The sequence below is a fragment of the Anomaloglossus baeobatrachus genome, chromosome 5, assembly GCF_048569485.1.
Source record: "Anomaloglossus baeobatrachus isolate aAnoBae1 chromosome 5, aAnoBae1.hap1, whole genome shotgun sequence".
Taxonomy (NCBI): domain Eukaryota; kingdom Metazoa; phylum Chordata; class Amphibia; order Anura; family Aromobatidae; genus Anomaloglossus; species Anomaloglossus baeobatrachus.
In genome coordinates this window covers 532,431,761-532,458,140 of record NC_134357.1, presented here as the reverse complement: position 1 = coordinate 532,458,140, position 26,380 = coordinate 532,431,761, and the positions used below count along the sequence as shown (strand labels likewise).

The 26,380-nt window shown below is 44.2% G+C and overlaps 1 protein-coding gene across 1 annotated transcript in view; it reads right to left on the bottom strand.

The window, feature by feature from the left end:
• The window catches only part of LOC142312159 (uncharacterized), a 206,090-nt gene that overhangs the window by 97,030 nt on the left and 82,680 nt on the right, over positions 1–26,380 (bottom strand). The window contains 1 exon segment of the mRNA XM_075351061.1: positions 18,940–19,662. Coding sequence (XP_075207176.1) covers positions 18,940–19,662 — 723 coding nt within the window.

Here is a 26,380-nt window from a genome sequence, read left to right as displayed (position 1 = left end):
TGGAGGAGGTAAGTTAAGAGTTTTTTTATTTTACGACGGGCAGCAGCATGGGGGCCATATCTAACACAGGTGGGCATGTGTGATCAAAGGGGAGCACAGGCACATATAATATGCGCCGATCCCACAGCCCGTCACCATGGTGCGGTTTCAGCACCAAGGTGATGGACAGCGGCAGTGCATATTATATGAGCGGGAGCAGGAGATCTCCCACTGCAGCCTTAACCAGCTCAACAGCCTCTACCAGCCTCCCTCAGCCTCCAGCACCGCTCCAGAGCTGCCCCACCTCCCCTGGACCCTGCAGTATATAATCCGTATTTTCGGATTATAAGACGCACCCCCTACTTTCCCCCAAAATTTTGGGGAACAAAAGTGCGTCTTATAAAGCGAAAAAAAACGGTACATAAAAGTATCGCCTCAGCCAGAATAAGAAATAGGCTGGTTAAACATGCTCCTCCAGCATACAAAACAGTTATTTTAACCTTAACTGTAGCGCTGAATGGAGAATCAATCTGTGTAGTTCTAGGGAGGATGAGGGAGTTACAGGATATGGGACTGTGGGATAAACCGTCCCCTGGAGGCCATCTTGGTAACAGTAAGCCAAACAATCCTGATTGGAAAGGGAAATCAGTAGGGAGGCCCCATGGGTGTCTCGCAAAGACATGTTCCAGGTTTTGCCTAAAGCCGGGATCAATAAGGAAAGGATTGATGGAAAGGAGACAGGAGAATTATGGAAGTTGTACAATCAGAAAGTTCTATCCACAAAGAAAGTGACCAATACAAATGTGGAGGGGGGGCTCAAAAACCCCCAAGGTAAAGAAATCAGAAGGAAAAGGGGAAAACCCCCCAAAGAAAGTGTCTTGGGAAGATTTTCAGTCAGTTTACCCATGGGAATTACTGGCTGCAGCTGTGGCCACAAAGGTCACGGAAGGAAGGGCTAATACACAGACTAAAGTCTGTGTAAATGAAAGTTCAGAAGGAAGTGATTTACCATAGGTAGCCAGCCAAGCCCCCCTTTTGATAAAAAGGGACGAGCATCCCTACGTCAATCTTAGCATACATTGGAAAGGGGGGAATGTTCAAAGAGTCCCAGCTTTGATTGACATGGGGCGGAGGCTACTTTAATTCATGGAAACCCAGAAAAAATAAAAGGACATCGAGTAAAAATTGCTGGACTAGATGGTCAAGTGATCACCAGGGTTCAGACACAGGTAGCTTTGAAGATAGGTAATTTACCTATCAAGAAGTATACGGTGCTGGTAGTTCCTATACCAGAATATATTTTGGGAATTGATGTCCTAAAAGTGATGACTCTTAGGGGCACTTTGCACACTACGACATCGCAAGCCGATGCTGCGATGCCGTGCGCGATAGTCCCCGCCCCCGTCGCAGCAGCGATATCTTGTGATAGCTGCCGTAGCGAACATTATCGCTACGCCAGCTTCACATGCACTCACCTGCCCTGCGACGTCGCTCTGGCCGGCGAACCGCCTCCTTATTAAGGGGGCGGGTCGTGCGGCATCATAGCGACGTCACACGGCAGGCGGCCAATAGAAGCGGAGGGGCGGAGATGAGCGGGACGTAAACATCCCATCCACCTCCGTCCTTCCGCATAGCTGGCGTGAGACGCGGTGACGCAGGTAGGAGATGTTCCTCGCTCCTGCAGCTTCACACACAGCGATGTTTGCTGCCGCAGGAACGAGGAACAACATCGTAATATTGGTCCTTCCGAAATTATGGAAATGACCGACGCTACACCGATGATACGATTACGATGCTTTTGCGCTCGTTAATCGTATCAAAAAGGCTTTTCACACAATATCGCCTGCGACGCCGGATGTGCGTCACTTTCAATTTGACCCCACCGACATCGCACCTGCGATGTCATAGTGTGAAAAGTGTCCCTTAATCTAACAGAAGGAAAATTCTCCTTTGGGGTTAAGTCTTGTCATAAGGAAATGCGACCAGTGGTGGTGGTCAAAGTCAAAATACCCCCTGTACATGAGCATCCAGCTACAAAAATGGTAGCTATGAAACAATATCGAATACCAGGAGGTCACAGAGAGATAGGAGAAACCATTAAAGGTAATGGGGTAATGCGCCCTACTACTACTGCATGGAATAATCCTGTCTGGCCAGTTAAAAAGAGTGATGGCTCCTGGCCCATGACAGTTGATTATAGGGAGTTAAACAAGAATACTCCTCCTTTGACAGCTGCAGTTCCGGATACAATAACGATTGTGGAAAATATTCAGACTCACTCTGGAACTTGGTATGCAGTAATTGATTTGGCAAATGCTTTCTTTACTATACCTATAGAAGAGAAAGCTCAAGATCAATTTGCATTCACTTGGTTAAGGAGACAATATACCTTTATCAGGTTACCCCAAGGATGGCTACATAGCCCCACAATCTGTCACCGGTCGGTGGCAGAGCATTTGGATGGATTCGATCTACCATCAGAAATGCAGATCTCAGATATATGATACAAATACAAGATGAGCAAAGTGTGAAAGATCAATTGACAAAACTGGTTGCTCATATGAGGAGTAAAGGATGGGAAATCAATGATGCCAAGGTTCAAGGACCGTCTCAGGTGGTAAAATTTCTAGGGATTCAGTGGAACAAGGGGCACAGAGAGATCTTGCCCAATGCCAGACAGAAAATTGTTAATTTTCCGGTCCCTAAATCCAAACAGGAGACTCAGTCTTATATTGGATTGTTTGGTTTTTGGAGACAACATATCCCTCATTTGGGACAAATGTTGGTTCCTTTGTACAAAGTAACGAGGAAAAAATAGGAGTTCCACTGGGGAGAGAAACAGCAAAATGCGTTTGAGATGGTCAAGGAAGTGATACAACAAGCTGTGGATCTATGGCCAATGTTGTCAGGACCCGTGGAGCTGCATGTGTCAGTTCAACATATGTATGCCAATTGATCACTTTGGCAAAAACAAAGGGGGGAAAAAAAAGAGTTCCTCTTGGATTTTGGAATAAAAAATTACCAGATGCTGGAGAAAAATACACTCCTTTTGAACAGCAATTGTTAGCTTGTTATTGGACTCTGGTGGAGATGGAACAATTAACCATTGAACATGAGGTATTGCTGAGACCAGCAATAACCATAATGCAGTAGGTGTTGTCCAATCCTAAAACCAATAGGGTGGGGCATGCCCAGGAACAAAGTATCATTAAATGGAAATGGTACATTTCGGAATGGGCCAAGAAGGGAGAAGGCGAGATCTTTTCCCAGCAAAGCTGCCATGCTAGAAGAATCCCCGGTGAAGTGGGGGAAAGCAAATGAAGATTTAACCGAAAAACAACAAACACATGCATGGTTCACAGACGGATCGGCTCGTTATGTGAGTGGGAAAAGGTTGTGGAAAAGTGTTGCATATAATCCCAGATTGGAAAAATGTCTGTCAGTAGAAGGGGAAGGCAAAAGTAGCCAATATGCAGAACTCTATGCCATATTCTTGGCATTATCTTTTGAACAGGGAAAAGAGTGCCATCTTTATACCGATTCTTGGTCAGTAGCAAATGGATTAGCCACATGGATGATGGGATGGAAAAAACACAATTGGTTAATTCATGGAAAAGAGATTTGAGGCAAGGAAGTGTGTCAAGACATTGAATAGATTATTCAATCTTCCAAAACCACTGAATTTCATGTCGATGCTCATGTCCCTACTGACTCACTTGAACATTTGTTTAATTCAGAAGCAGATAAAGCAGCATCCATCAGACAAGTCAATCCAACAGTTGACAAGCAAAAAGAGGCATGGTTGCAAGGTACAGCTGTTTGGGCACATCAGAAAAGTGGACATTTGGGAGAAAAAAGAGAATTTTGTTTACTTACCGTAAATTCTTTTTCTTATAGTTCCGACATGGGAGACCCAGACCATGGGTGTATAGCTTCTACCTCCGGAGGACACACAAAGTACTACACTAAAAAGTGTAGCTCCTCCCTCCGAGCATATACACCCCCTGGATGACCACATCTAGCCAGTTTAGTGCAAAAGCTGAAGGAGGACATCCACCCACAAGTAGAGATAGAGTAAAACCCGGAATAACCGGAACCTCTGTCTACAACAACAGCCGGTGAAAACACACGGAACAAGAACTGCCAACAGGCAACAGGGAGGGTGCTGGGTCTCCCATGTCGGAACTATAAGAAAAAGAATTTACGGTAAGTAAACAAAATTCTCTTTTTCTTCATCGTTCCTTATGGGAGACCCAGACCATGGGACGTCTCAAAGCATTCCATGGGTGGGAAATAAACAGAAACTGAGAAGTAGGCAAAACCTAACTTCACAAATGGGCGACAGCCGCCTGAAGGATGCGTCTGCCCAAGCTCGCATCTGCCGAAGCATGAGCATGCACTTGGTAGTGCTTCGAAAAGGTGTGCAGACTAGACCAAGTGGCAGCCTGACAGACCTGCTGAGCCGTAGCCTGGTGCCTGAAAGCCCAAGAGGCACCGACAGCTCTGGTCGAGTGCGCCTTAATCCCCGGCGGGGGGGCACCTGAGAACATTGGTAGGCATCGGATATGGCCGACCTAATCCAACGAGCTAGGGTCGGTTTAGAAGCCGAGAGACCCTTGCACTGACCTGTGGTCAGCACAAAAAGAGAGGTGCACCGCCTAAGGGCAGCGGTGCGTGACACATAGATCCGGAGCGCCCGCACCAAATCTAAAGTATGCAACGCTTTCTCAAAGCGATGCACAGGGGCCGGACAAAGGGAAGGCAATGAAATGTCCTGGTTAAGGTGGAAAGGAGACACCACCTTAGGGAGAAAGTCCGGAGTCGGACGGAGAACCACCTTGTCTTGGTGAAAAACCAAAAAGGGTGACTCCGAAGAGAGCGCAGCCAAATCAGAGACTCTCCTGAGAGAAGTTATGGCCACCAGAAAGACCACTTTCTGTGAAAGACGAAACAAAGAAACCTCCCTAAGAGGCTCAAAGGGGGGTTTCTGTAAGGCCGTGAGGACCAGATTGAGGTCCCAGGGATCCAGAGGCCGCCGGTAGGGCGGAATGATGTGAGATGCGCCCTGCATGAAGGTGCGCACCTGGGCCAGTCGGGCGATACGCCGCTGGAACAACACTGACAGAGCCGAGACCTGTCCCTTGAGGGAATTGAGGGATAGTCCTAGCTGCAGACCGGACTGTAGAAAGGACAGGATGGTCGGCAAGGAAAACGGCCAAGGAGCATGGCCGGAAGAGCGACACCAGGACAGGAAAATTTTCCAAGTCCTGTGGTAAATCCTGGCCGAGGAAGACTTCCGAGCCTGAGTCATAGTGGAAATGACCTCGGAAGGAATGCCTGAAGCCATCAGGATCCAGGACTCAAGAGCCACGCCGTCAATCTGAGAGCCGCAGAATTCTGGCGGAAAAACGGACCTTGTGAAAGAAGGTCTGGGCGGTCCGGGAGATGCCACGGCACCTCTACGGACAGACGGAGCAGGTCTGGGTACCAAGCTCGCCTGGGCCAGTCTGGAGCAATGATTATGACCCGACGGCCCTCCATTCTGATCTTGCGCAGGACTCTTGGCAAGAGAGCTAGAGGGGGAAACACGTAGGCCAGACGGAACTGGGACCAATCCTGAACCAGCGCGTCCGCCGCCAAGGCCTGAGGATCGTGGGAGCGAGCCACGTAAACCGGGACCTTGTTGTTGTGCCGGGATGCCATTAGATCCACTTCCGGAGTGCCCCACTTGCGGCAGATTGACCGTAACACTGCCGGATGCAGGGCCCACTCGCCGCTGTCCACGGTTTGACGGCTGAGATAATCTGCCTCCCAGTTTTCTACGCCTGGGATGTGGACTGCGGATATGGTGGACTTGGAGTCCTCCGTCCACTGAAGGATACGTTGAACTTCCAATATTGCTAGGCGGCTGCGAGTCCCGCCTTGGTGATTGATGTAGGCAACTGCTGTCGCGTTGTCTGACTGGACTCGAATGTGCTTGCCCGCCAACAGGTGGTGAAAGGCTACGAGAGCTAGGAGCACAGCTCTGATTTCCAGCACATTGATCGAGAGGGCTGATTCGGACGGAGTCCAAGTGCCCTGTGCTCGGTGGTGGAGAAACACTGCTCACCAGCCGGATAGACTGGCATCCGTGGTGAGAATCACCCAGGACGGGGCCAGAAAGGAGCGTCCCTGGGACAGAGAGAGGGGCCGAAGCCACCACTGAAGAGAGCTCCTGGTCTGTGGCGACAGAGCCACTAGCCTGTGCAAGGAAGAGGTCCGCTTGTCCCAACAGCGGAGAATGTCCAGCTGCAGGGGATGCAGATGGAACTGGGCAAAGGGAACCGCTTCCATTGACGCCACCATCTGACCCAGCACCTGCATGAGGTGCCTGATGGAATGACGGCGGGGCCTCAGCAGAGAGCGTACCGCCAGATGAAGGGACTGCTGTTTGACTAAGGGCAGCTTCACAAGTGCCGGCAGAGTCTCGAATTGCATCCCTAGGTACGTAAGTTCCTGGGTCGGGGTCAGAGTGGACTTGGGCAGATTGACAAGCCACCCGAATTGAACAAGCGTGGCGAGAGTGAGCGAGACACTCCGCTGACAGTCTGCACTGGATGAAGCCTTGACTAGAAGGTAGTCCAGGTAAGGAATCACTGCCAACCCCTGGAGGTGCAGAACCGCAACCACTGCTGCCATGACCTTGGTGAATACACGAGGGGCCGTGGCCAACCCGAAGGGGAGAGCCACGAATTGGAAATGTTCCTCTCCGATTGCAAAACGTAGCCAACGCTGGTGTGAAACTGCAATTGGCACATGCAGATAGGCATCTCTGATGTCGATGGATGCTAGAAAATCTCCTTGGGTCATTGAGGCAATGACCGATCGCAGAGATTCCATGCGAAAGTGCCGCACCTGAACATGCTTGTTGAGAAGCTTGAGATCCAGGATGGGCCGGAAGGAACCGTCCTTCTTGGGGACTAGGAAGAGGTTTGAGTAGAAACCTCTGAACCGTTCCCGGGCGGGAACCGGTACAATTACTACGTTGGCCTGCAAGGAAGCCACGGCCTGAGAGAAGACGGCGGCTTTGGAGCAGGGGGGAGTGGACAGAAAAAATCTGTTTGGCGGGCTGGAAGAAAATTCTATCCTGTAGCCGTGGGAGATGATATCCCGCACCCACTGATCGGAGACGTGTTGGAACCACACGTCGCCAAAGTGGGAGAGCCTGCCACCGACCAAGGACGTTGCTGGCGCAGCCAGATAGTCAAGAGGAGGCTGCCTTAGTGGCAGCGGCTCCTCCGCTCTTCTGAGGACGCGGCTTCGTGCGCCAGCTGGGTTTTCGATCCTTGGCTGAGTTAGTGGACGAGGCTGAGGGCTTAGAGGATGACCAGTTAGAGGAACGAAAGGAGCGAAACCTCGACTGGTTCCTGCCCTGGACAGGTTTCCTGGTTTTAGTTTGTGGCAAGGAAGTACTCTTCCCGCCAGTAGCTTCCTTAATAATTTCATCCAGTTGTTCACCGAACAGCCGGGACCCAGCAAAGGGGAGCCCAGCAAGGTACTTCTTAGAAGAAGCGTCTGCTTTCCACTCTCGAAGCCACAAGATCCTGCGGATCGCGAGGGAATTAGCGGAAGCCACCGCTGTGCGGTGAGAAGCCTCCAGAATGGCAGACATGGCATAGGATGAAAAAGCCGAAGCCTGGAAAGTTAAGGCAACCATTTCGGGCATAGAGTCCCTGGTGAGGGAATGCATCTCCTCCAGAGAAGCAGAGACGGCCTTAAGAGCCCACACCGCTGCAAAAGACGGGGAGAACGAGGCCCCTGCCGCCTCATATACAGATTTGGCCAGAAGGTCAACCTGGCGGTCAGTGGGATCCTTAAGTGAGGTGCCATCGGCCACAGATACAACTGTCCGGGCTGAGATTCTAGACACCGGAGGATCTACCTTTGGTGAATGAGCCCACTCCTTGACCACCTCTGGTGGAAAGGGAAAACGTTCATCAGAACTACGCTTTGGGAAGCGTTTGTCAGGACAGGCCCTGGGCTTGGTCACAGTGGCCTGAAAACTGGAGTGGTTAAAAAACATACTCCTTGCTCTCTTAGGTGAGGTAAACTGGTGTTTTTCTACCAGAGAGGCTTGCTCCTCTGATACTGGCGGATTGAGGTCCAGTATGGAATTAATGGACGCAATCAAGTCACTAACATCCGCATCCCCTTCAGATAAATCAATGGGGTACATAGAGGTAGCGTCCGAGCCCACAGTAAAGGCATCCTCCTCGCCCTGCAATTCAGCTCATGAATCAGAGCCGTGGGACGAGGAAGGAGAAGAGTCCCTGCGTCTCCGTTTAGGAGGACGGGGTCTGGGAACAGATGAAAAATCCTCTGTGAGCTCTGCAGAGCGAGTCGGAGCAGCAGAGGCGCCCTGAGAAGGGGGCTGATGCATGGTCAGCAGAGTCCGGGACAGCTGTCCCATGGAGTCGGCAAAGGACTGGGAGATAGCTTTAGAAAACGATGCTACCCAAGCCGGGGGTTCAGCCACCGGGGCCGGAGCAGCCGGAGGGACCCCTGGGGAGACTCCAGGCTGAGGCACCACCATGTTAGAGCAGGCATCACAATGTGGATATGTGCTCGGTTCAGGCAGTATGAGCTGACATGCAGTGCATATAGAGTAAAGCCTTGCAGCCTTGCTCCTAGTGAGAGACATGCTGCTGAGGTGGAGGCTCTGCAGTAAAGAACACACTCCTTCAGAATGACCCCCAGAGAGTGTATAATAAAGTCCACAACCAGAGGTTGTGGCTTACCAGACCGTTTTGTGTGCCCTCCGGATTCCACAGCTTGGACCCCCAGACAGATGCAGAGCTGCAGCAGCCAGCGCCGATCAGTGTGTAAACGCTGATAAAATGGCGCCGGAGTGAGGAGGGGGGGCGGGGTTTAGTCCAAGAGCGGGAACCGGAGGGCCAAGGAGAAATACAGGGGAGGGAAACATCTCCTCAGAGAGGAGTGTCCTCCCCTGAGCTGAACGGCCGGTGGGCGGCGCCGCACTGTCCCTCTGCATGACTGACATGCAGGGGCAGTGAAAACAAAACTAGGCCGCAGCCGAAGCCGGGGCCTAAATTTTCTCATGCGGCCGACGAGCAGGCACCCTCGGCGCGGTTCTCTGGAGAAAACCAGAGAACCGGCCGGAAATCACAGCACAGTGACATAACACACTCTCCCCACAATAAATGCATAAGGGACCCTTCAATAACGTCTCAATACTTAGCTTATGAGACGCAGGGCCAGGTCCCTGAGGGGTGAGCGCTCTGTCCGGCAGGGTCCTGAAAGGGCTGCGGATGGAGACCGGTCTCCTGCAAAGCAGAGAGAACCGTGATGGCTCCCACTTCAAGCCAGAGCCCGAGGGATGGTGAAGGAGCGTGGCATGTAAGGCTCCAGCCTTGTAAATCAACCTTAACAGCACCGCCGACACAGTGGGGTGAGAAGGGACATGCCGGGAGTCCAGCTTGGACCCGCTTTTCTTCCAACTCTTTGAAATCAAAAATCAAAAATCAGATGAGAATGCATGTGTGTGTGACCTCCTGAACACAAAGCATTGAACTGGCTAGATGTGGTCATCCAGGGGGTGTATATGCTCGGAGGGAGGAGCTACACTTTTTAGTGTAGTACTTTGTGTGTCCTCCGGAGGCAGAAGCTATACACCCATGGTCTGGGTCTCCCATAAGGAACGATGAAGAAAAGCCACTTACAGGTAGGCTCAGGAAAGGGGTGTGCCTCTTACTCTTGATATCATTAAAGAAACCATTTTACACTGTCCAGTGTGCCAACATTCACAAAAGAGGGAGGTTCCACATACAGTAATGGGACACATAGGTCGAGGACAATTACCTGCACAGATTTGGCAGATGGATTTCATTGGTCTATTGCCAGAAAGTAGCGGGTGTAAATACGTCTGCACTGCAGTAGACACATACTCAGGTTTGATGATGGGTTTTCCCTGCAAGGCAGCAACCTAGTGGAGTACTGAGAGAACTTTAGAAATCAAGTTACTGATGCTAAATTTGGGAAATGAACCTTTGATCTTGGTGAAACACCAGAAGGTGGCTCAGAGGTTGATAATTCCAATAAACTTGTCTGAGATAAGAGAAGGAACTGCCCCGCAACAATACGGGGTACTAAAGGTTTTGGATCCTCTAATATTACAAATGTAGGAGTAAAAATATGGATTCAAAACCTCCAAGGACCGCCCTCAGAGGCAGAGGTAATAGCGGTCAGAAAAGATCGTACTCTCCTGATAATGAGACCAGGAGTGGAGAAGTGGGAATATGTTCCACAAGAAAAATGTTATTTTCGAGAATAATAGTGTATCTCTATTTGCAGATGGTATTGTAAATAAGCAGAATCCATGGTATTTGTTACTGGGAAGAGCTCGATAGTGATGAGATGGAGAAATTCCTGTGTTTGATGTTTGCCTCTTTGGTCGTTGGATGGACAAGTCTACATCAGGAGGAACCTATGGCGATTAAATTTCTGATGCACTATCACATTTTAACTGATGCGCTGAACAGTAGCCAACACACAGATTGTTGGATCTGTACACATTCTCCGGCTACAGCTACCAGTATCTCTTATCTGGCTACCCCGGTATCGATGGAGGAAATCTTAAAGTGGAAAAGTTGTTCTGATCATCTTGCTGATAAAGACACTCTAAATGTTCACCTATGGAATACTACAGTACCCATTCCCGTAGTGGGATGAATCAATCTTCCGTGGTGGCAAGGCAATTTGAGTGGAACAGTCACCAATTTACAATATCTGGCTTTGAAGGGAGGAATTTGAGTACCAAGAAATAAGACTGGACTGACTAACCTGGGATTCCTCCCTATGGAGAATATAAAAATAAGTTTTGGGACAGCTATAAATACTGTAGATGCTTTTAAACCCAGCTTAGTGGAAAGGACAATTCATGATATGTTATGGCCTTATGCCAATATGTTCATAAAGGGGACTAGTGAAACTTGTAGTAACATATCTGGGAATCTAATGTGTAATGATTCCTCTGAATATCGAGCAAATGATCCGACCAGTAATAACCCTGATGTAGGATACTGTAGCCCAGTTGGACAACAGCCCGGGTGGTGTTTGTTATCAAATGTTAGTATTTCATTGACTTGGTTCATCGTTTAGTTTTGCAACACTCGGCTATATGGGATTTACCTAGAGGAATGTATTGGGTATAGGTATGTGGGTATGATGCCTATAAATGGCTCCCAGTAGGAGTCAAGGGAAGCTGTACTTTAGCTCGTCTGACCCCAGCCACCTTTATAATACCTTATGATCAATTAGATGCTCAGGTTTTGCCAAAACACATGATATTCAAGAGAGCTGCAGATAATAAACCAAGGGAATCAGGGAGACCCCATGTGGTACAAATGGGAACAGCGACTAAGATTTTCAGTACTTAGGTCCTATATCCATTGGTAATGCAAATGTGGGATAAATTAGCAGAATCTACTGATTATCTGGATGATCAAATTTTTGCAATTTTGGATACAGTAAACACTTCTGTAGCTGTACAACAGCAGTTAATTATAGTTACTAACCAGCATACTTTGGTACTTGATTACCTAACAGCAACCCAAGAGGGTATGTGTCAGATAATAGGCCCCGCCTGTTGCCATTACATAGATCCCGAAGGCAAGCTACAACTACGAGCAAAGTTAAATGACATACAAAAATTAAGAGATAAATATCAAAAAGATAATGATGTAAATAAAGATAGTTGGTGGGTGAATACCTTTTCCTTCCTAAACCCTGCAAATTGGTTTAAGGGGTTAGGAAGATGGGTAATGGGGCTTTTGCAGGAAGCTTTTCAGATAATATTCCATTTAGTTTAATATACATAGTAGTGAAAGTGATTATATTTGTGATTCAACGTTTATCCAAACAAACCAAGAAAGCAAAATTTGTGGCAAAGTCAATGATAGTGTCTTATTAAAAGCGATGCCTCTTGGTTATGGTATGGTGATTTCTGAGTGATCTTCCTCTAGTGGAATACTGATGATGGAAAATAATCAAGGACCGATTGTGATACCAATGTGATATGACTGAAGAATGAGTGTGATTAGATAGGAATCCTAATCAAAAGATAGATCACAGGTCTTATTTGATCCATCTAAACTCAGTATCAGAGAGGTATCCTCTGGTTGACCCGATTTCACCATGATGAAGAGTACGTGTTAAGTAGGTCTTGAACAAACCACTATTATGAGGAAGGAACGCTTACAGTTCAACATATGCAGGAAACAAGTGGTTAGTTAGAAACATGTGTAGGAAACTAGCGATGTAAAATTCACGGCTTTACGGCTCATTGCAACATATGCAGGAAACCAGTGGTTAATCCAGCAACATGTGAAGGAAGCTACTGGTGCCCACAGCATTGTGTGGTCAGGTTACATGACCATGGCTCAGCAATCACATGCTGGTCACCAATTGCAATACTCAGTGCATATGACACCACAATGTACAAAGTTTGGTATAAAAATACAGGACTCGCTTAGTGAGACAGGGATATTTCCAGGACGCTCAAGTGGACACACTGCGCCTGTGATGCAGAGGCCTGGTTGATTTTCTTCTCACTAATCAAGTTCCTCCGATGAGAAAGGAAGTGCTACAACATACGGTAATGTTGATGCATATTTCTGTTATTGTATAAGATTCTATGACTATAAAGTAGTTCTAAAGCCTATGTACCATTGATTATTCATGTGCTATTAAAATAAATAATATCTTGCTATAAAGAATCTTAGTATTCGTGCCTGATTAGGATATCAGTGAGCGCTTCATAAGTACGGGCTTTCAGACCCTATTTTAGGAGAATTTAGCAAGACACGTGGCCAGGTCCAACAACCAGTTGTGACACCAGGCAGTTCCAGGATGCCAAGATGAAGATGGTATATTCTGTGGATGGACACGGTTACAGTATGGCAGGGAGGAGTTGCCACAATGGGTGATGTTTAGATACCTAAGTATAATACTTCATTCCATCCTGAACTATTATCAGTTATAGGGTTGAGCAGACACATACTAATCCAGCACAAAACTTCCTGCAACTACATTGTCATGATCTCGTATTGTAAAAGGGATGCAAAAAGACCTCATCTTTACTACAGGTGGGAATAATCCTCCTTTTATTATACTAGGGGAATAGTCCTGCCACAGTGCAAAACGGCTGGCTATTCCCACATCATAAGGGGAAAAAAGGGAGGGAAACATACTTATTCCTACACAAAGGATCTATTCCCAATATCACAGATATACTGTATATATTCCTAAGGGTATCATTCATCTGATACTTTTGCTTTACTTTTTCTTTGTCCTAGCTACCAGGTGTATCCCAAACATGTGTAGACTCAAGACACTTTGTTGTGATAAAATATAACAAGTTTATTATTCACTAACAAGACTAAGCTTAATACACTATATAATACTAGCACATGTAATCAATATGAACAGCATATACTAAATTATATACACATTCAAAACAGGAAAACACCAGTAAATAATATCTTTACAAGTACAATATTAAACCCACAACTACCACCCCAGCAGACTATAGCACTCACATCATATAATAGCCCACCCAACACTATCTATCCCTTTAGTGATGTTAATCATCCATGTTGGTCACACGGTCCTACTGCCCTTGCGTGTGGCCATCCAAAGAGGAAAAGAGAGAGCCAAGGATGAAGAGGCAAAAAGACCCTCGCAGGGAATGAGGAGCTTATAAAAGGGGCCTGTGACCAAGATTCATTTTCCCCTATGATTGGCTGTAAGCCATGATGTCATGGGGGACGTGTGTGTCACGTAACTGTACCATGTAGCCCCCGATGTAGCAGTGATGTTGTGTGGGCTTTTTTGTGTGTTTTGTTCGGTTTTCTTTTTTGCAAATTTTCTTTAACTTTTTTTTATTTTTTTTACTTAGTCTCACTGTTGGACATGATACAAGTAACATGTTGGACATGAATATTTTTTAGTTTGATCACTGATCTCATACACTGCTGTACTCTAGATGCTGGATTAAGGGGTTAATCCGCCTTGATTGGTTCCAGAAATTGGGGAAGTTGCCCACGGGTGTCAGGTGTGATGTACAGCTGTCACTCGCAGGAATTTCAACTGCAGGGTGGTGCTACTCACTTATTAGTTGTTCAGGGTATTTATTCCTCAGTGCCCGCTTTTTAACAGGGCTGCAGAATAAGTACCCTGGACTACCATTAAAAGGCGTATCACTGGTGGTTAATTAAGGGGTAACCCATCATATATGATTGTTATGCTATAAAGTGTAAATTTTGGGGGGGGTCAGGTGTTTGAGACAATTGAAAACTATTTAAAATCAAAGTCCCCTTATACCCAATAATATGTGCATTGAGGTATAGAGAAGGTAATCCGTTCCCAATGATGGTGAAAAACCTTCTATATGGGAACTGTTGTAAAAAATGGATCACATCAGACTTTCCTACAAAAAGGTAATGGAGTGTAGATTCTGACATGTACACACGCGGTGAAAATTGTTGGTACCCCTCATTTAATGGGAAAAAACCCCACAATGGTCACAGAATCAACTTGAATCTTACAAAAGTAATAAAATTAAAAATCAATGAAAATGAACAAATGAAAGTCAGATATTGCTTTCTAACCTTGCCTCCACAGAATTTTTTAAAAAATAAAACTCATGAAATAGGCCTGGACAGAAATGATGGTTCCCTTAACTTAAGATTTTGTTGCACGACCTTTTGAGGCAATCACTGCAATCAAACGATTCCTGTAACTTTCAATGAGACTTCTGCACCTCTCGACAGGTATTTTGGCCACTCCTCAAGAGCAAACTGCTCCAGTAGTCTCATGTTAGGTTGTCTTTTAAAGATGGCATGTTTCAGCTCTTTCCAGAGATGTATAAATAGCCACTGGATAAATATTCAATGTGTATCAGATGCAATTAGCAAGATTTCAAAGCAGCATATCAACACTGCAAAATGGTAATCATTAAAATATAACTTTTACTCAATTCTCTAAAATGTGGTCAAAATCACAATTACAAAACAAACAAACAACCAACATATATAATCTTAAAAGATTTGACCCCTCCTTTTTCAATCAGAGGATATATATAGGCCAAAAAAACACCGCTAATAGAAATCGGATTTATTTCACCAATTTTGCTTTTCAGTGAAGTTAATAGGGTGAATAGGGTGAAATACATTTATTTACTCCCCTGGAGAGTTGATTGAAACGCGTCGGGAGACACATCAGATCCTTTTGGGCTCCGCTATGATAATGTAAATGAATGGACCCTATTAACTTCATTGAAAAGCAAAATTGGTGAGATAAATCCGATTTCTATTAGCGGTGTTTTTTTGGCCTATATATCCTCTGATTGAAAAAGGAGGAGTCAAATCTTTTAAGATTATATATGTTGGTTGGTTGTTTGTTTTGTAATTGTGATTTTGACCACATTTTAGAGAATTGAGTAAAAGTTATATTTTAATGATTGCCATTTTGCAGTGTTGATATGCTGCTTTGAAATCTTGCTAATTGCATCTTTCCAAAGATGCTCAATAGGATTTAGGTCAGGGCACATAGAAGGCCACTTCAGAATAGTCCAATGTTTTCCTCTTAGCCATTTTTGGGTGTGTTTAGCTGTGTGTTTTGGGTCATTATCCTGTTGCAAGACCCATGACCTGTGACTAAGACGGGCTTTACACGCTGCGACATCGCTAGCAATTGCTAGCGATGTTGAGTGCGATAGCACCCACCCCCGTCACACATGCAATATGTGGTGATTGCTGCCATAGCGAACATTATCGCTACGGCAGCTTCACACACACATACCTGGTCGGCGACGTCGCTGTGACAGCCGAACAATCCCTCCTTCAAAGGGGAGGTGCGTTCAGCGTCGCAGCAGTCACCGCGACGTCAGTAAGCGGCCAGCCAATACAAGCAGAGGGGCGGAGATGAGCGGGACATAACATCCCGCCCAGCTCCTTCCTTCCGCATTGTCAGTGGAGGCAGGTAAGGAGATGTTTGTCGTTACTGCGGTGTCACACACAGCGATGTGTGGTGCTGCAGGAACGACAAACAACATCGTACCGGCAGCAGTAACGATATTATGAAAAGGAGTGACGTGTCACCGATCAACGATTTTTGATGTTTTTGCGATCGGTGATAGTCGTTCCTAGGGTTTACACGCTGCGATATCGGTAACGGCGCCGGATGTGCGTCACTAACGACGTGACCCCGACGATTTATTGTTACCGATGTCGCAATGTGTAAAGCCCACCTTAGACTAAGCTTTCTGAGACTGGGCAGCACATTTCTCTCTAGAATCCCTTGATAGTCTTGAGATTTCATTGTACCCTGCATAGATTCAAGACACCCTGTGTTAGATGCAGCAAAGCAGCCCTGAACATAACAGAGCCTCCTCTATGTTTCACAGTAGGGACAGTGTTCTTTTCTTGATATGCTTCATTTTTCCCATCTGTGAACATAGATCTGATGTGCCTTGCCAAAAAGTTCCATTTTTGTCTCATCTGTCCAAAGGACATTATCCCAGAAGCTTTGTGGCTTGTCAAAATGTAGTTTGGCAAATTCCAGTCTACCTTTCTTATGTTTATCTTTTTTTTCAACAATGGTGTCCTCCTTGGTCATTTCCCATAAAGTCTACTTTGGCTCAAACAATGATGGATGGTGCGATCTGACACTGATGTTCATTGAGCTTGAAATTTAACTTTAATCTCTTTAGAAGTTTTGGTGGGCTCTTTTGTTACCATTTGTAAAATCCAGAAACTTGTGGACAAGAAGGGGTATTTATCATGTTTTTGAAGTAAAACTACTGTACCACAGTTGTGAAAAAGTATACAGTTTTTATTACTACAAAAAGTGCAAATATCAAAATCACATGTGATGACAGTTAGTAGTTAGACATACATAGTTAAAATCCAATTAGATGAGACAGAGAGAGAAAAAGGTCCCAGGGAGGGAGACAGACTACGCCTTAGCTAAAACTGGGAAGAAAGTGGTATTACTATATCCCAGGGGGGCATATAAGTAACCAAAAGATATCAATAGTATATCCCCTGGGCTAGTGGAGTGATGGAATGTACATACATTAAACAGTAACCAACAGGATAAGGTCCAAATCAGGGCCTGAGTACACCAGTATGTAACACCACCAGAAAATACATAGCATAATCTTAGATAGAGAAAAAAACTATATAGTGGTGGGGAAATTGGCACCTGAAGGACCTACCTGTGGTATGTATAGCACCCAAAAAGGAAGTCTGTCAGCCTCACAAGTGGACCCGGTCCCGACACGTGTTTCGCATGTGCTTCAATGGGAGCCCGTGACCAGCAGTGTGCCGGCGGTGTATAAATAGAGGCAGGGGGCGGGGACTCGCTGTGGTAATCACTGCTGTGTCTGGACTCAGCTGAGCGAGCATATCCCTCCGATAGCCGGCACTCGATATGGCTTCCGGGTTCCAGGAAAGCCTCCTAGTGACGTCATACCCAGAAGCCATAGCGCCGGATCGAAGTAAGCACTTCAATCAGCTGAGTCCAGGTACAGCGGTGATTACCACAGCGAGTCCCCGCCCTTTGCCTCTATTTATACACCGCCGGCACACTGCTGGTCACGGGCTCCCGTTGAAGAACATGTGAAACACGTGTTGGGACCGGGTCTGACAGACTCCCTTTTTGGGTGCTATACATACCACAGGTAGGTCCTTCAGGTGCCAATTTTCCCACCACTGTATAATTTTTTTCTCTATCTAAGATTATGCTATGTATTTTCTGATGGTGTTACATACTGGTGTACTCAGGCCCTGATTTGGACCTTATCCTTTTGGTTACTGTTTAATGTATGTACATTCCATCACTCCACTAGCCCAGGGGATATACTATTGATATCTTTTGGTTACTTATATGCCCCCCCTGCGATATAGTAATACCACTTTCTTCCCAGTTTTAGCTAAGGCGTAGTCTGTCGCCCTCCCTGGGACCTTTTTCTCTCTCGGTCTCATCTAATTGGATTTTAACTATGAATGTCTAACTACTAAGTGTCATCACATGTGATTTTGATATTTGCACTTTTTGTAAAAATAAAAACTGTATACTTTTTCACAACTGTGGTACATTAGTTTTACTTCAAAAACATGATAAATACCCCTTGTTGTCCACAAGTTTCTGTATGTATTCTATGGGGTCTATGTATACTACAACAAATATGAGGTCCGCTCTACTTGGTCTTTGTTTCCCCATTTGTAAAATCCGTTTATTTGATTTGTCATCAATATTCCTCCTGTGGCCACGTCCAGGGAGGTTAGCTACAGTCCCATGGATCTTAAATTTCTGAATAATATGTGCAACTGTAGTCAAAGGAACATCAAGCTTCTTGGAGATGGTCTTATAACCTTTACTTTTAACATGCTTGTCTATAATTTTCTTTCTAATCTCCTGAGACAACTCTTTCCTTCACTTCCGCTTGTCCATGTTGAGTGTGGTACACACCATGTCACCAAACACAACAGTGAGTATCTGAAACCCCATAAACAGGCCCACTGACTGATTACAAGATTATAGACAGTTATGATGCTTATTAGTACACATAATTTAACATGTCCCTTTTGTCATATTATTTTCAGGGGTACCATCATTTCTGTCCAGGCCTTTTTCATGAGTTTTATTTTTTAAGAAATTCTGTGGAAGCATGGTTGAAAAGCAACGTCTGATTTTCATTACTTCATTTTCATAGATTTTTAATTTATTATTACTTTTGTCAGATTCAAGTTATTTCTGTGACCATTGCGTGGTTTTCTTTCATTAAACAATGGGTACCAACAATTTTGACCACGTGTATAGATTGTGGATATAAAGAAAATGTAATAAATGGCAGATCACTAAAATTGGGAGTTTAAAAAGGCTTCTATCATATGTGACTTCTCTTGTGTCTACTAAGACTTGATTTTGCTACAAAGCATTTCCCACATTCTGAACATGAAAAACGTTTCTCCCCTGTGTGACATCTCTGGTGTTCAACAAGATGTAATCTCTCTGCAAAACAGTTCCCACATTCTGAACATGAAAAAGGTTTTTCCCTTTTGTGACGTATCTGATGTTCAACAAGATGTGATTTGTCTGCAAAACATTTCCCACATTCTGAACATGAAAAAGGTTTTTCCCCTGTGTGAGTTCTCTGGTGTTCAACAAGATGTGATTTCTGTGCAAAACATTTCACACATTCTGGACATGAAAAAGGTTTTTCCCCTGTGTGAATTCTCAGGTGTGGAACAAGAGCTGATTTATCTGCAAAACATTTCCCACATTCTGAACATGAATATGGTTTCTCCCCTGTGTGAGTTCTCTGGTGTGTAACAAGATGTGATTTCGATGCAAAACATTTCCCACATTCTGAACATGAAAAAGGTTTTTCCCCTGTGTGACTTCGCTGGTGTTCAACAAGATGTGATTTCTCTGCAAAACATTTCCCACATTCTGAACATGAAAAAGGTTTTTCCCCTATGTGAGTTCTCTGGTGTGAAACAAGATGTGATTTTGATGCAACACATTTACCACATTCTGAACATGAATATGGTTTCTCCCCTGTGTGAACTCTTTCATGTCTAACAAGCTGTGATTTGTAGGTAAAATATTTCCCGCACTCTGCACAAGACAATTTTTTCATCTTTCTGTCAATTTGTTTATGAGTAACAAAAGACATTTTGAGGGACAAACCTTTACGATATTCTGCATCTGAAAATGTTTTTTTTGCTTTAAGAGCAGCTTCATTTTTAATGCTTCTTTTGTGAATTTTATTTTTCTTACTAGTTTCTGAGGAATCGGAAGTTAGGACCTGTTTAAAAGGATCAGATGATAGATCTTTGCCGTGAAGGGATGATGGAATATCTGGAGTAATGGCATTCACTTTAGCTATGTCTTGTGTGATATCAAAGTCATCTGAATTAAAAATTGCGGATATCAGTTCTCGCTCTGATGCCCTGGTACAGTCACCTGTTAAGGATAAACATTATTATTATTATTTTTGCATAAAATATTTTAAATTATTTGTATAACATTTCGAGAATATCCATAGAAATTGCAGGTTTTGTAGAAAAAGTAAGTTATTTACTGAGACTAAACCAGTTGACAATGTCATAATAGACCTCAGAGCAGGAATGTGTACAGCATGATGTAGGCCCTGTTTGTTCATTCTGCCTCTCGAATACAGGAATAGTAAGCTAGAAAAAAATTGTATGTAGGTCAAAAAGATACCAATAAAAGACTTAACCAATCCGTAATTAAGTGTCGGAAAATGGCAACACAAGATGATTTTTTTCACCCCGATATTCAGAACTTTGTTTATTTACTGAAACAGGGAAAAAATAAAAAAAATAAAAAAGGATCAATGTTTGGTATCGCAGTAATCAGACTAAGGTGAGAATTATGTTTCCTACAATTTTAACAGCAAAAAGAACCCTGTAAAAGCAAAACTCAAAAAACAATGGCAGAATTGCATTTTTCACCATTTCATCCCACTTTTTTTTACAGTACATTATATGGTAAAAGGAATGGTGTCATTCAAAAGTACAACTTGTCCCACAAAAAAAATGCTAACACGTCGATGTTGCCAGAAAAAAAAAGTTATGTTTCTTGGAAGAAGACAAGTAAAAAAGAAAAGTGCAAAAATGAGAAACACACTGATCGTCAAATGGTTATCTTCATTTACAATTGTAATAAGGGGATATTTTTATTTTCTGGCCTCTCAGACTCCACAATGGCGGCTCCAGTACAAGTTTTTATATAACGGACATTTGTAGAATTCTTACAGAAAATATCTTTCTGGCTCTTGAAAGTAAAATAACCAAACTTTATGTAATAATTTCTGTCCTTTTTTGATAACTACATTTTGAGAGGCATTTAGAAAAGCTCCTGTGGGTGGGCTGCCCGGCCCCCATATACTCACTGTGGATAATACTAACCTCCCACATTTCTAACAATTACCCTGTGCCGAACATTGGATAAAAAAGGGAATTATTACTGTTACAGATATTAAAGATGGACTCGTCATACAAGGAGGATTAGAGAACTCAGATTTCTTCGTTATTTGCATTAAGACGTTCTATTCAGTCTTCACCCCAACTTTTCATTTTGGGGGAACATGTCCAGCTCATGGATCATTTATTGTGAAATCTATAAAGGCAGAATTATTTCCCTATAAAAACATTGTATTAATCGATTTTCAGAGGAGATTAAATTCTGGAATCAGATCTTGGATTTATCTTAACCCTTTCCTGACTGGGCTATTTTGTTTTTCTTTTTCCTCACTTTCTTCCAAGCGCAATAACTGTTTTACTTTTCTATCCACATAGCCGTATGAAATTTTTTTCTGCAGGATGAGTTGTTCTTTTGAATGACACCATTCATTTTATCATGTCATGTACTGGAAAGCGGGAAAAAAAATATATAAGTGTCAAGTTTATTGAAATTTAGGGAAAAAAGTACAATTACACTAATATATATATTTTTTTTATTTACCATTTTCACTATAGAGGTACTGGTATGTCACTGGTCATATCGCGGTGATTACCGCTGTCTGCTGCGCTGAAGCAGCGGTGGTCCCTGCACATGTCTGCTGATTCCAACAGTAGACATGTGCAGCTAACAGGTGATCCACCAGCGCCTCCCTTGAACACACTGTCAAAATGTTACAGCGCAATTTAAATGGCTGCGCTGGGGATCACCCAGTTCCTCGCCACCATCGGCGGCCCTATGACACGATCACGGGGCGCTAATGGTTACCATGGTAGTGACGGGTCATGTAAAGACCCCTGCCGTTATCATGACGTTGTTCCTGTAAGAGCTGACTGAGCAGCAGCTTTTAAAGTAACAGTGCATTTTTGCTAATCAGGGCTGTCCAGCTTTGATCAACAAAAAATTACAGGCAATCAGACTGCTGATCTATAAAATTCCCCTAGGTAGAGTAATAACATAATTAAAAAAATGTAAAAAAAAAGTTTTAAAATAATGACAGTAAAAAAACCTAAAAAGTTCAAATCACCCCCTATTGAAAATAAAAGTTAAAAAAATACACATCATTGGTATCGCCATGTTCTTGTAATATCGGGAACCAGAAGTGACTGGGCATGACTGGCTGGCATTAATGGGTGGGAGCAGAGATGGTGGGCGTGGCCATCTGGACTTAGATAACATTAATCTTTACTTCCAGATAGTCATTGAGTTCTTTACAATAGACACGGGGGTATGGGGGTAAGACCCCTAAAATAGGAGAATCAAGAAGGGGGTCACGCTCCCATTGCATTATCAAAGTGACAAACTTGCGGCTTAGTTAGTGGGTGTGATGCCCGTCTTGGTGAGCATGGCCCGGCATAGAGCCCATAACAAGCTTTCGTTATGCAGGGGGCCAGCCGGTCATGCCCACCATCTCCGCTCCCTCCCACTAAAGGCTGCTTTACACGCTTCAATTTCTCGTGGGATCGCACTCGCCCCCATCGTTTGTGCGGCACGGGCAATTTCTTGCCCGTGTCGCACAAAGTCGTAAACAACCGACACACGTACTTACCTTGCAAACGACCTCGCTGTGGGTGGCGAACATCCACTTCCTGAAGGGGGAGGGACGTTCGGCATACAGCGACGTCACACAGCGACCGCCCAATAGAAGCGGAGGGGCGGAGATGAGCGGGACGTAAACATCCTGCCCACCTCTTTCCTTCTGCATTGCCGGCGGCCGCAGGTAAGCTGCAGTTCATCGTTACTGGGGTGTCACACAGAGCGATGTGTGCTGCCTTGGGAACGATGAACAACCGGAGCACAGAATAATGTTCAATTTTTTGAAAATGAGCGACGTGTCAATGAGCAACGATAAGGTGAGCATTTTTGCTCGTTCACAGTCGCTCATTTGTGTTACACGCTACGATATGTCAAACGAGGCTGGACGTGCGTCACTAACGACGTGACCCCGACAACATATCGTTTGATAAATCGTAGCGTGTAACGTGCCCTTTACTCGGGCCAGTCACTTACTGTCACTGATACTACAAGTATGCCAGTTCAATTACGTAGATACCAAACATAAATAGTTTTTTTTATTATTTAATTGGTAAAATAAAATTCAGAAATCTGCAAGAAATAAATAAATTTAGCTTTTTCGAGATTCATAAGGTTTTCAGTTATTGCGATCTGGGGCTGTGTGAGGACTTATTGTATGCGCCCTAAACTGACGTTTTCACTCATACTGTTTTGGGGTAGATATAATGTTATGATCCCCTCTTATTGCATCTTACTGTAATCTTGCTGCGGCGAAAGAATGCGTAATTTTGGTGCTTAGATTTTCTTCTCTTTATGCCATTTGCCAATTAGATTAATTTACACTAACAATCAAAAGGGTAACAATGTTTTTATTTTCAGGCTCCATATCTCACCATCCACTACAGCTTTGAGCATGAGACGACCTTCATTTTATAGACAATCATCTTGGCTATATCAAACATAAATTTGACTTGCAGCTATAGCATATTATTAGTTATGCAAATTCTTGTCATGTCACGCCATTGTTGTTTGTGTTCTGTTTTAAAAATCTTTTACTTCCTGTATACTGCAAATTACAACCTCTTCTGACATTCACTAATAGCTCAGTGTGTTATTAGGTTGATTCCCAAGCGAAAGTCACTGGTTCAAATCGAGGCGCAGCCATGAAGATTTCCCAAGAAAAGAAGAACAACATCATCCAGTTAATCAATAGTGATCTCTTGGCCAAAAAAGTTGCCAAATTGCATCATGTGGCTGATATGACAGTTGGAAAAATAAGAAATGAAGTCCGTCCATTCAAAAGCCAAGAGGTGGACCTCCGGGCAAAATATCTGAGTCATCAAGTTGGTTCATCACAAGGTCTATCAGTTCTGGCAGAACAAACACAGCAGTGGACGTGGCTCATATGCTTCATAATAGTGAGATCACAGATGTCCTTGCAAGCACTGTGCAAAGCTTATTACAGAAATCTGGAGTAGTTGCCCAAGAAAAGGTGAAGAAGCCGCAACTTTAATATCATCATAAGAATCGAGTTGCAAAAAAGTAGGAAATGTGCACAGTAGATAATTGGAAAAGGGTGATTTCAAGCAATGATATGAAAGTCAATAGACTAGGCTCTGATGGGTGCAAATAGGTCTTGAAGAAACAAGGGAAAAAGACTGAGAAATTGAAGGAACTTTCAAATTAAGTGCAGGAAGCCTGACGATATGGGGTTGTTTCACAGCCAAAGTCATTGGATACTTGATCAGAATCGATGGTGGTCTCAATACTGAGGTATGTGTGGCTATCCTACAAGATGAGTTACTTCATATACTGAAGTATTATGGGTATGAAAAGCATGACATAGCATTCCAGCAGAACAAAGAACCAAAGCATACATAGAGATTGGCGAAGAAATGGTTCATTTACAATGAATGCTGGATTGACCCTCAGAGTCCCCAGACTTCAACTCAGTCACAAACATGTGGGTAAAGTTGAAGAAAACGCTTTATTACATACACAAGTAAGGGTACCGTCTCACTAAACGACGTACCAGCGATTCCGACCACGATATGACCTGGTCAGGATTGCTGGTGCGTCGCTACATTGTCGCTGGTGAGCTGTCAATCAGGCAGATCTCACCAGCGACCAGTGACCAGCCACCATCGACTCGTGGAAACAATGCTGCGCTTGGTAACCAAGGTAAATATCGGGTAACTAAGCAAAATGCTTTGCTTGGTTACCCGATATTTACCCTGGTTACCAGCGCACACCGCTTTGCGCTGGCTCCCTGCACTCGTAGCCAGGGTACACATCGGATTACTAAGCAAAGCGCTTCGCTTAGTTACCCGATGTGTACTCTGGCTACGTGTGCAGGGAGCCAGCACTGGCAGCCTGAGAGCGGTGTACGCTAGTAACCAAGGTAAATGTCGGGTAACCAAGCAAAGCGTTTCGCTTGGTTACCCGATGTGTACCTTGATTACCAGCATCCGCAGCTTCCAGACGCCGGCTCCCAGCACATTCAGATTGTTGCTGTCTCGCTGTCAAACACAGCGATGTGTGCTTCACAGCGGGAGAGCAACGAGCAAAAAATGAACCAGAGCAGTGTGCAACAATCAGCGATTTCACAGCAGGGGCCAGGTCGCTGCTTAGTGTCACACACAGCGAGATCGATGAGGTCACTTGTACGTCACAAAACCTGTGACTCAGCAGCGATCTCGCTATGTGAGAAGTACCCCTAAGTCAACCAGTATGCACCAACATTGGGAACGTATTAAATACAACAAAAAAGTAGCCATAATTATTACACCAAGCAATAACTAAGTAGCATCCCCTGGGGAAAGTGAAAACTCCAGGAAGCATATCAAAAAAGGAGATAAATCACCAGTTTGATACAAATGTTCATATATTTTATTGATTAAAAATAAAGTGAAAAATAATACAAAAGACATACACATATATGGGATAGGTCACAAGTTGGTATGGGAAAAAAATATGAAGAAGGGAAGGGGAAAAATGTAAAAAAAAAAATAATTTATGTTTACATTTCTCCCCTTCCCTTCTTCATTTTTTTTCCCATACCAACTTGTGACCTATCCCATAAATGTGTATGTCTTTTGTATTATTTTTCACTTTATTTTTAATCAATAAAATATATGAACATTTGTATCAAACTGGTGATTTATCTCCTTTTCTCTTTTTTTGATAAAATTGGGAACGTGTAGAAGAGACCTAGGATCAGATATTGGTTGAGAGATGCTTGATTCTGATTGAGAGCATGCCCCAAAAAGTTCAGGCAGTGTTAAAAGCCAAAAACGTGGATTTACAAAACACTAACTAAAAATTAAAATGAAGAAGCAAAGCGGTAACAATGCAGTGACATGACAAGAATCTGCATAACTAATCATATACTAAATAGTTGCAAGTTAAATTTATGTATGAGATAACCAAGATAATAGATTATAAAATGAAGGTCGTCTCACGCTCAAAGCTGTAGTGGATGGTGAGATATGGAGCCTGAAAGGCAAAAGTTCAAAGCATGGTTACCCACTTTGCTCGTTACTGTACAGTGAAAATCACAATCTCCTATGAATGCCAGCTCCAGGGCGGCTTTCACTGGAGTATCGTAATGATAGGCACAGGGATGTTTAGCAAACTCCTGGCTGTCATGGCAACCCATCGACACCACGCGATCACACAATAGGTGCACCGAAGGGAGTGTAGAATGACGCCCCCTGCTGGAACATGTTACATGATGCTGTCAAAGACTGACCGTGCCATTTTGAGGATTAACCGTTGCAGACTCAGCCCCACTCCACCCACGGCTGTTAAAGAAAGATGATGGCTGATTAACACA